The sequence below is a fragment of the Gopherus flavomarginatus genome, chromosome 1 (genome assembly GCF_025201925.1).
Source record: "Gopherus flavomarginatus isolate rGopFla2 chromosome 1, rGopFla2.mat.asm, whole genome shotgun sequence".
NCBI classification, from domain to species: Eukaryota; Metazoa; Chordata; order Testudines; family Testudinidae; genus Gopherus; species Gopherus flavomarginatus.
In genome coordinates, this window is record NC_066617.1 from 370,183,751 (window position 1) to 370,195,293 (window position 11,543).

At 47.0% G+C, this 11,543-nt stretch overlaps 1 protein-coding gene across 1 annotated transcript; it reads left to right on the plus strand.

Moving 5' to 3' along the window:
* Nucleotides 1-1,092: 1,092 nt before the first annotated feature.
* LOC127039263 (olfactory receptor 51G2-like) lies at nt 1,093-2,031 on the plus strand. Its single transcript, XM_050932691.1, has one exon. The coding sequence runs from the start codon at nt 1,096-1,098 to the stop codon at nt 2,029-2,031; it is 936 nt and encodes a 311-aa protein (XP_050788648.1). The 5' UTR covers nt 1,093-1,095.
* The last annotated feature ends 9,512 nt before the right edge of the window (nt 2,032-11,543 follow it).

Consider the following 11,543-nt stretch of genomic DNA (forward strand, 5'->3'; position numbering starts at 1 on the left):
GCCCTAAGAATTTATCCCATGTGCTGGGAAGAGGCAGACACATTTATAAATAGCTTCAATCCAGGACAGATAAATACAATGACCAATATCACCGTGCACTTGCACACATGCCATCATACAATGGGCCAGAAAGAGTGTGTGTGGGAAGGTCACAACTGTAAATGCACATAGTGCACAATAGGCTGTGGAACTCCCAGGTCAAGATATTGATGGGACCAAGAGCTTAGAAGGCTTCAAAGAGGGATGAGATGTTTATATGGATAAAAAAATAAATCCCATTAAGGTTGTTAGGATCTCTTTTAAAAAGTCTTGGAAGGGCTCTAAGCCTTCCTGATTTACACCACCAAATATGTCTAAGTAGTGGATGTCAGGGGGAAACTCTCTGGGAGCAGCCTATTGCAAGACTTGTTCCACTTTCTTCTGAAGAATCTAGGAAATGATCTTTGATTATCAGCAGGTAAGTATGCACAGTGGTCTGTGATGGGATGTTAGATGGGATGGGATTTGAGTTACTGCAGAGAATTCTTCCCTGAGAGCTGGCTAGTGAGTCTTGCCCACATGCTCAGGGTTTAGCTGATCGCCATATTTGGGTTCAGGAAGGAATTTTCCTCTTGGACAGATTGGCAGAGGCCCTGGAGGTTTTTCACCTTCCTCTGCAGCATGGGGCATGGGTCACTTGTGGGAGGATTCTCTGCAGCTTGAGGTCTTCAAACCACAATTTGAAGATTTCAATAACTCAGACATAGATTAGGGGTTTGTTATAGAAGTGGATGGCTAGGGTTCTGAGCCTGCTTTGTGCAGGAGGTCAGATTAGATGATCACAATGGTCCCTTCTGACCTTAAAGTCTATGAGTCTAAATGGCCACTAAATACTGAGGTGAATGGACCACATGTCTGATCTAGTCTGGCAGTGCCTATCTTCCTGGTGGTCGTGAAAATCCAAGATTATGTAGTTGCTCATTTTCTTTGAGATCCTTGGAGCCTCTAGACTTGCACTGAGAGCAGAAAGATGTCTCCCTAAATATCATCTAGTCTCCTGTTATTTCTCCTTTCAGAAACTAAAGTTCAAAACTACCTGTGTCTGTCCAGTACATTATGTCAGCTGTCAATGACACCAAATTCAACTCTGCAGTGTTCCTTCTCACTGGGATACCAGGGCAGGAAGACGTCCATCTCTGGGTTTCTATCCCCTTCTGTTTAATGTATGTTATTTCGATAATAGGAAATTCAGTCATTCTGTTCCTTATAAAAACAGATCCAACCCTCCATGAGCCCATGTACATTTTCCTTTCCATGTTGGCCGTCACAGACCTTGGCTTATTGATAGCCACCATGCCGACGATATTGGGCATATACTTGTTTAACTCTAGGGAAATCAGCTTTAATGCCTGTTTTACCCAGTTGTTCTTTATTCACTCTCTTCAATGTATTGAATCTTCCATACTCTTGTTGATGGCCTTTGACCGCTTCATCGCTATCTGTAACCCACTGAGATATGCTTCCATCTTAACCCTGCCAAGAATAGCCAAGATGGGACTGGTGTGTGTGCTAAGAGGAATAACTGTAATATTCCCACTCCCCCTTCTCCTGAAACGGTTCCAATACTGTGGAGACAATGTCCTCTCCCATTCCTACTGTGTGCACCAGGAAGTCAAGAAGTTGGCTTCTTCAGACATCACAGTCAACAACATCTATGGCTTGCATATTTCACTTTTAATGATGGGGTTGGATTCACTGTTCATCTTCCTCTCATATGTGATGATCTTCAAAACAGTGCTGAGCGTTGTGTCGCAGACAAAATGTCTTCGGGCCCTGAACACCTGTGTTTCTCACCTCTGTGTCGTCCTGCTTTTCTACACTTCAGAGATGGTTTTGTCTGTGAAACATAGATTTGGGAACAGCTCGATTTACCTGCTTCAGATTCTCCTGGGCTATGTCTACCTTCTGGTCCCGCCCCTTATGAACCCAGTCGTGTACAGCATGAAAAGCAAACACCTTCGATCAAGGATAATCAGATTGTTCATCAAGTGAAGGGTCAGTTCATCATCCAGTTCCAGCACTGTTGACACAGGAGACGAAAAACCCAGGACACATACACTTATTCCATCCTGGACCCTTACATCTGAGACAAGATGATCTACTCATCTCCTCTCTATAGAAAGAGGTTGAGATGGGATCTAAGGCTTGGAGGAATGGGAGAGAGACTGCGCGCACATGCTGGTGAGTGAGGACAGCACACAGGGGGAAAGAGACCAAGGCAGGCAGCAGCATTTACAAAGTGACTGTGTTTGTGGAGAGCCAGGGGACAGGTGGGATGCTGGCCCATAAAGCTCCCTATTTGCAGCTGCTCCGACCTCAGAATTACTCTTCATACAGTCAATAAAGAGAAGGGACGTCGATGTTGTTTCCTATGACACCTGGGCTGCCCCTGTCCTGTCTCTCGTTAAACATCCATAGGCCATGGAGGAAGCTGCAGAGCTGTTCTGCAGTCTGAGTCCTGATTCACTGTGAGTGCTCTGGTTGCTGTGTGATCTATGAGGGCTGCAGGAGCTGTGGACAGGGGATATTCAAGGTACACGGAAACCCACCCTTCCCCTGCACCCTCAGCCAGGTGATTATGACTGAGTCCTGTCAGATTAATGCAGGAGAAGCCTTCCAGGCAATTTCCCCTGCACACAGTTGATGTCTCAGCACCGCACACCTGCTGAGCCCATTCCCCCCTCCCTAAGCAGAGTTGCGTGTGTGAGCGAGATTCTGATGCACAGGAGTCCTGACAAGAGACTGAGGCCCAGTTTCCCTCCTTGTCCCCTGTGTTTATGCTGCCCCAGCTGCTTTCTATGGGTGGGAGTGGGAATCAGCTCCTGCAGAGAGGCCCAGGTAGCTCCTATCCCAGTCCAGCCCATTCATTGTAGGGTGACCACCTGTTCAAAAGGCAAAAGCAGAACATATGCAGGGACCTTGTCCCCTGTGTGTCCCAACCCCTAGTTTTCCTTTTTCCTTGACGCCTCTCCCTCTTCCCCATCTCTTAACTGAAACCACAATCCTCTGCTTCATGCTCTTCCCCCTTTGCCCCTCCCTCTGCCCCATCTCTTCCCCAGAACCCCACCCCCCGCTCCTTCTCTTTACCTGAGGCTCCAACCCCTCTAAAGACCTGAAGCCAGAGCCGGGACATGGTAAGAGCTGCCCAGGTTTCCAGAACCTCTATAAGGAGCCCCAGACCATATCCTATCCTGGGCAGGTGGCTGGTCGGCCTGAAAGCAGCCCCCATCTTCTACCACCAAACCCAAGACATACCCCCAGGGAAGTTGGAGAGTCCAGGTCTCCTCACATTGGCCCAGAATTGGAAGAGCAGGGGGCAGAGATTTGAGGGAAGAGATGAGGCAGTTGGTGTGGCAAGCCTGAACTAATGCTAACTGCAGCAGGCAGGGCGGTGGAGTCTCCTGAATAAAGGAGGAGGACGGGGCTGGAGGGTTGGAGAGTTTGTGTTTTGGGGACGACTGAATTGATCCATTACCACAAAGGGGAGTTTTGTTTTAAGTACCCCAGGCTGACAGTAAGATTGAGGGTTAAACAAAATTGCTAAGCAGGAACCCCCCGTAGTAGCTGCATATCCTGTGCCGCTGGAGGTGTTATCTCAGAAAAAGAGCGGTTTCTGTACTGAATGTGACAAATGTTTTTTAAAGTCTACTTTAAATCCAGCTTCTGTGTTCCAGGGTACTTGATATTGCTCAAGTGTTTTTCCTGGGGGTACTGCGATACGCCAACAATATTCCATACTGCTGTAAAAATATGTTTAAAAAATTGTTGCAGACAAAAAAATTGTGAAGTATATAAACAATATCTTGCTAGTAAGTAAAACAGAAAAAGAGCATAAAAGGTTTGTGCAGTAGTTACTGGGTTGTTCCTTAAAAAACTACAATAAACCTAAAGAAAAGAAGCAGCTAGTGCATGGGGAAGCTTGAAAAAGGGATTAATGAAAACACCTGCTCTGGACACCCCAACAATAAGTTCCCTTTCGTGTTGTATCCTAGCATTAAAACTATCTGTATTGTTAGTATAATCATACAAAGTACCAGTACTGGGGAGAAACACCTGCTGCATACTAAACCAAAGCATTAACAGCTCCAAAAAACAAACTAAAACTAAGTAAACTGCTCTTGCTGCTTACTAAGCACTACAACATTACAAGCCCAAGCGCTTGTCAAAGCAAATAAAGTTATTGTAAAAAGCCATCCTGCTCTAAAAAAACTCGTAAGTCATCACAATTTATCCAGAGGGCATATAAAAATAAATAAACCTATACAATGGATCTTTACTGTCATAACAAAAAATGTTCAATTGCTTACCGGAAAAAAAATCTAAAATATCTGTACGGGGTCTAACATTAAAAGGTCAATAACATATTTATAAACCCCGCAAAAAATCTACAGTGCAGACTGTCTTTAAGGTAACTCTGGTTTAACAGCTAATCGAAAAATAAAAATAAAGTCATCAACATTGATAACAACATTGCACTACCCCTGCATTCAGTACTACAGTGATTTGTAACCCAGCACCAGCCAAAGTTGATCACTTTGAACAACACCGCTCTGTCTGCTGGATATCTACTCAGAGTAGACGTGTTTATATAAATAGAGTTTGCTCCTGAAGTCTCTCTCCATCCCAGCCTGCTGTCAGGGGAGAACTCACTGCGACCCTGTTTACACAGGCTGATGCACCGGGTGATATTATGGAGTCACCTGCCATAGCAGTTGACTGGGCTCTTTGACCCAGGAGGTCCCTTCCAGGCCTATGTCCCTACGTCCCATTAGCCCACTTTGAGTCACACTTGGAGCTCATGTGGAGTTACTTGTCCACTATCCTCTGGCCGATGGATTTGGCCCTCAATAGATTCAGGACAAAGCATTACTAAGCGTTTTCATCAGGAAAAGGAATTATTCGTGGCCTCCTGTTTACTGATGTCACAGGAGCTTAATTCTCTGAGTTTCAGGTAATTTAAGGATGCTGAGATGGCAGCTGCCCCCATCACAGCCACTAGCTCCAGAGATAAAGGATTGTTGAGTGGTTAAAGTGCTAGACTGGGATACAGGAGAATTGGCTTCAGTTCCAGGCTCTTCAAATGACATCCTCTGTGACTTTGGGAAACTCATTTAGTCCTTCCGTTCTTCAGCAATCTGTGTTTTAATACGGCTCAATGTAAAGGTGTACGTCTAGGAACAAAGGATGCTGGTCATCCTTACCGGATGGGGGAGGCAGCGCTGGGAAGCAGTCACTCTGAGAATGACTTGGGGGTCATAGTGGTTAATCAGCTGAACGTGAGCTCCCACTGCAACACTGCGTCCGAAAACGCTACTGCAATCTGGGATGTATAACCAGGAGAATCTGAAGTTGGAGCAGAGAGGTTATTTTCGCTCTTTATTTGGCACTGGTGTGACTGCTGCCAGAATATTGTGTCTAGTTCTGGTGTCTACAGTGCTTGATTGTTATATCCTTGGGGGCAGCCAGTTTAGGAAGAAATCACTTGAGGCCAGACAGCAGACAGCTAACAAAACTACCATTTATTTACAGACACAGAGCTCCTTCACCGGCCGAAGCTGGCTGGGCTAACCCCTAATAATCTAACTCAGTTGCCATAGGAACCAAAATCATGACAACCAAATACACAACATATTCCTCCCCCCGCCAATAAGAACATTCCCTAAATAAAACACACACTAGACTAGAGAAGCTGGGTAGACTGCCTCCATTCCCGGCTAAACCCTGGAGATTAATTTGCCCCATAAACATAGGTTCACCCTAGCTAAAGATCCAGCCGATGAGGAGACCTTCTGTCTCTAGGTGGATTACGGTGAACTTCTGGTGTTGTTGCACCCAAAAGTACCATGGGCTCAGGGTCTGCAGCACGAACAGGTGAGGAGGTGGTATCAGCTTGTGCTGGGCAAAGGGGTATCTCAGCCGCTGGCAGTAATGGAGGAGAACAGTCAGGAACAGGTGATTGGTGATTCGGTGTCTCACTGGAAGAGATGAAGTCAGACCACTCAACTGCAGATGTGTCCTGAGGACTGGCATTACCTGGCAACAGCTGATCTACATGTTACCACCAGGTAAGATTTTCTGCAGTCCGGACTGTGTAGGAAACAGGTCCTGTTTGAGTGATGATCGTGGCAAGGACTCATTTAGCTCTGGAAGTATAATTCCGAGCCAAAACTGGCTGTCCCGGGCTAAAGGTTCGGTCTTTTGCTCTAGGTGCCCATCTGATGACTTGATTTGCTGCTGATGTTGCACAATTTGTCGGGGTTCAGAAGGTTTCAGCAGATCAAAGCAAGTGCGCAGCTGTCGTCCCATCATTAGAAAGGCTGGGGATGCCTGAGTCGTAGCATGAAGTGTGTTTCTGTAGGAAAGTAAGAAGGTATCCAGAAGATTTTGGATGGAATGTTGTCCCCTTGCTGATTTCAAAGCATGTTTCATTGTCTGCACAAATCTTTCACCTAATCCATTGGTGGATGGATGATATGGTGCTGACGTGATGTGGTGTATCCCATTTGCCTTCATAAAATTTTGAAACTCCTGAGAGGCGAACTGCAGTCCGTTGTTGCTCACAAGTTGTTCTGGCAGACCGAAATGACTAAAAAGTCCCCGTAGTTTTTGGATAGTACTCTTATCATACCTTTAGTCCCAGATTTGGACCTTAGCGTCCAAAATATGGGGGTTAGCATGAAAACCTCCAAGCTTAGTTACCAGCTTGAACCTGGTACTTGCTGCCACCACCCAAAAAATTAGAGTGTTTTGGGGCACTCTGGTCCCCCTGAAAAAACCTTCCCTGGGGACCCCAAGACCCAAATCCCTTGAGTCTCACAACAAAGGGAAATAATCCTTTTTCCCTTCCCCCCTCCAGGTGCTCCTGGAGAGATACACAGACACAAGCTCTGGGAATCCAAACAGAGTGACTCCCCCTCTCCGTTCCCAGTCCTGGAAACAAAAGCACTTTCCTCTTCACCCAGAGGGAATGCAAAATCAGGCTAGCAAATCCAACACACACAGATCTCCCCCTGATTTCTTCCTCCTACCAATTCCCTGGTGAGTACAGACTCAATTTCCCTGAAATTTCCCAGTAAAGAAAACTCCAACAGGTTTTAAAAAGAAAGCTTTATATAAAAAAAGAAAGAAAAATACATACAAATGGTCTCTCTGTATTAAGGTGACACATACAGGGTCAATTGCTTAAAAGAAATATGAATAAACAGCCTTATTCAAAAAGAATACAAATCAAAGCACTCCAGCACTTATATTCATGCAAATACCAAAGAAAAGAAACCATATAACTTACTATCTGATCTCTTTGTCCTTACACTTAGAAACAGAAGATTAGAAAGCAGAAACTACTTCTCCAAAGCTCAGAGAAAACAGGCAGACAGACAAAGACCTCAGACACAAAATTCCCTCCACTCAAAGTTGAAAAAATCCAGTTTCCTGATTGGTCCTCTGGTCAGGTGCTTCAGGTGAAAGAGACATTAACCCTTAGCTATCTGTTTATGACAACTCTGCAGTAGTGGACTGCATTATAGAGACTTCTGGCCATTTAGAATGGGCATCTACTGCCACCAAGAACATGCTTCCTTCAAGGGGGCCAGCGAAGTCAATGTGAATACGTTGCCACTGGTTATCAGGCCAGTGCAATGGGTGTAGGGGTGCCCACTGGGGTGCATTCCTCACACCCTGACATGACATACAAGCTTTTGCCTTCTTTTCAATAGCACTGTCCAATCTAGGCCACCAAAAATAGCTTTGTGCAATTTCCTTCATGCGCACAATTCCACAGTGACCGGAATGTAGCTGTTCTAACATCTGTGATCTCAGTGGTGGTGGAATAATGACACGTCTCCTCCACAACAAACAACCAGATTGGACCGATAACTTTGTTCTTCTGGACATGTAGGTAACAAGGTTGGGTGAGACCGGAGAAGTTTGTCGAGATTTTCCATGCATTACCAGGTTCATAACTTGGGACAATACTGGGTCAACGCGAGTTGCCTTCTTTATCTGAGTAGCAGTGATGGGTGTATTCTTTACCTGTTCAAAGTAGAAGATTTCCTTTTGGGCACTATCTTGATATTTGACCGGCAAAGGCAACCTTGAGAGGTCATGTGCATTGCCATGCAGAGTGGATTTCTGATATTTGATTTCATATATGTGTGCTGAAAGTAACAATGTCCAGCGTTGCATACGACTAGCAGCTAATGGGGGAATGCCTGTGTAGGGTCCAAAAATTGACATTAGAGGTCGATGGTCTGTGAGAAGAGTAAACTTTTGCCCAAACAGGTACTGATGAAACTTCCAAATTCCAAAAACAATTCCTAATGCCTTACGTTCGATTTGGACGTAGTTAGTTTTTGCTTTGCTTAGAGTGCATGAAGCAAAAGCAATAGGTCTCTCTTTTCCCGAAGGCATAATGTGTAACACGACTGCTCCTACTCCATAAAGGGAGGCATGGCAGGCCAGTTGTAGGGGTAAGGATGGATTAAAGTGCGTTAGAACTTTAGAATTTAGCAATGCATCCTTAGCTTTGTTAAATGCAACATCACAGGCTTCAGTCCACTTCCAGGCCTTGTTCTGCCCCAGGAGCTCATCAAGTGGTTTTAGCAGCGTGGCTAACTGTGAGATAAACTTTCCATAATAGTTCAGTAGTCCTAGAAACGAGTGCAGCTGGCTTACATTTCAAGGTGGGGGAGCCTCCACAATAGCTTTAACTTTTGCAGGGCCTTATGAAGACCTGCAGAATCAATGATGTGTCCCAAATATTCAACAGAGGGCTTGAAGAATTCACACTTGTCTTTGTGAACTCGTAGGCCATGCTCTTCCAATCTTTGTAGGGTAGCCTCTAAATTTTTTAAGTGATCCCTTTATTCCTTCCAGTGACCAGGATATCATCCAGATAGCACTGAACTTCTGACTGTTAGACCCCCAAGTTGGGCCCCAGGGCCAGACAACAGGTGCTCCGGCCTCCACCCCCCAACGGAATTTTCCCCCAGCCCCCAGAACTGCCACTGATCACGTAGCTGCTCAGAAAGCAGAACTTGTAACAGGAAACAGCACCTTGCGGTCGGCCGACCTGAGGAGGGGAAGTTCCCCCACGACAGTCGCTTCCTGGGTAGAGATGCTGGGGCCCGATTGCCTCCCTTGTATGGGCATGAGCCACTCGCGACCCCGCAATTGGCTTATCATAAATTATGACGAAAAATTCGTTATATATTGTCGGCCCACTCCCGGGGATGGGTGGAGAGAACACGAATTCCCGTCAAACCGTATCCAGGCCTGATCACCCTGAAGGTTTCTCCCAGGCTCACGTGTTTCCTGAAGCCTGACAGCTTGCCGGCCGTAATGAAACTTTCGTGGTTTGTGTGTGTAAGTAGAATTAGCTGTTAAGTATAACTGTGCTGTTAGATAAGAGGCAAAGACTGGTTCCAGCCGCCCCAAGGCTCCTGCTAGGGGAAACCCGTTGACCAGGAAGCCTTGAAAGCAAGGGGGGCCAGTCAAGCCTCACGATCTGTGTTTAGTAAGATTAGCTGCTGCATTTATGGTTACTAATAGTACTAATATCACTTTTACTAACCCCTGGGACGACCTGAATAATTACTGGGACTTAGAAAAATACCAGGGCCAGCTTCTATTTGTAATTGTAGTGTTTGTGTTATTTGTTCTAGTATTATATTGTAAGCCCAAGTTGTAACTAATCGTGTGGTCCCTTATCCTTATCTGTGACTCATTTAATAAATCCTTAATCTTTAACACTACGACTGATTGCTTGCGTTATCCCCGTCACTACCCTTGGGCACTTGTCACCCCCCCCCCAGGGCATCCAGTGATCGAACCTCCTCCCTACCCCAACGCTCATTACCCGGTAGATAACGGGCACCTGGTGGCCATATCGGTGGAGCGAGGGGTGAGAGCAATCTGTAATCAACATGGCGTCACGAACAGGATGCCTTCGGGAGGGTCAGTGCCCGTGGTGTAGTGGGGACCGTGAACAATCTGAGCTCGAGCAATTTCAACACCTGCAATTTCACCAAGTGGCCAGCAGACAGTCTGCGAAGCCCACCCTAGATTGGATTTGTATTATAGAATCAGGGTCAGGGTCAAAAAACTATACGACCTCATTAACCCTGCCTGCCGTAGGATGTCTCCTCCATTGCCATCCCACCTTTAAATGTCAGCCGGCCGATAGTTCCCTGCAACCCCAGTGCACGGGGGTTGCGGAGACTAGTCGGACCGAGACACCGTCTGGCATTTGGAAGGAGTGTAGCCGTATCATAAAAAGATCCGGGGCCACCGTTCCCAAACTCATACCCCCGCCCCGGGTACAGCCGGGTGATCCAGCCCACGGGTTGTTAGTCCACTTAGTGAAGGAATTGGAACAGACCAGGCGGACAAAGAAACTTAGACCAGATGAGTATAAGTCGGAAGACGTGTCCACAGTCTTGTTCAGCGCATTAAACAAAGCGCTGGACCTCTGTGCGGTCCTTCATGGAAGCACTATGTTTGCTGCTAAACAAGCCGCTGCTAACGACACCGACAACGCAGAGTGTGAGATAAGTGGCAAAGAGCAGGAGGACGGGAGACCACCCCCTTATGAAGCCCCCCCTTGCCCTTTAATTTATCCCGCACTCCCCTCAGCCCCACCTGCGCCTGAGAAGAAGGGGCAGATGGAGGCCATGCCCGTTGCTATCACCAAAAGTAAGGTGGATTATTATACAGGTCAGACAGTTACGACTACCGAGTACCGAACTCGCACCAAGGCGGAGATGAAGGAATTCTTAGCAGACACGAGGCGCAGGGAGGGCGAGGCACCCCTAGTGTGGCTGGGTCGTCTGGCCCTGGATCACGGGGCAGAGATGGTAGATAGGGAGGAAGCCGCTGTTCTGGCCAAAACGTCCAATTGGGCATCGGGGTTCCCGGGTCATCATCTCTTGGGAAATGAGGTATGGCCGCTCACCACCCCGGCCGCGGCCGTCTTGGCCATGAAAGGCAGTTTTAAGGGACTGTATGTACCTCCCGGCAGCGTAAATACACCCCATGAGATCATCTGGGCTATTGCCGGAGCGTCCATCGTAGTGTGGAACCCACAAGCGGTACCGTTAAATTTAGACCAGCAACAGGTTCAGTCAGGTGTCCCCTTTATTTATGTCACAGACCCCACTCAAATTCCGGTCCAACGGGACGCGGTGGACTTGGCCGTAGATGGCGCCCCACCGATTGACACAGGGGGACTCCTGTTGTTGCATGGTTGGGTTGGGCAACCCCTTATTACCTTATATGAGGCCGTGTCCCGGCTCCGAATGCCACCAGTCCCGAAGAACCCCATTTCAGGCCTTCCAGCTGAGAGCCCTGTTAACAAGGGTCAGCCTAAACACCCTGAACGAACCAAGGCTGAAAGAGCACTTTTTGGGTTCCTGTTACATAAGGGGATCCCCAAGGAAGCACTGCGGAAGATGTCCGCTTCCCAGCAGCAAGATTTGGGGAAACAGTTAGGATGGAAGGACTGGGAT

Bases quoted from the DNA above. Each gene is read 5' to 3' on its own strand.
- LOC127039263 (XM_050932691.1), top strand. From the start codon at position 1,096: ATGTCAGCTGTCAATGACACCAAATTCAACTCTGCAGTGTTCCTTCTC.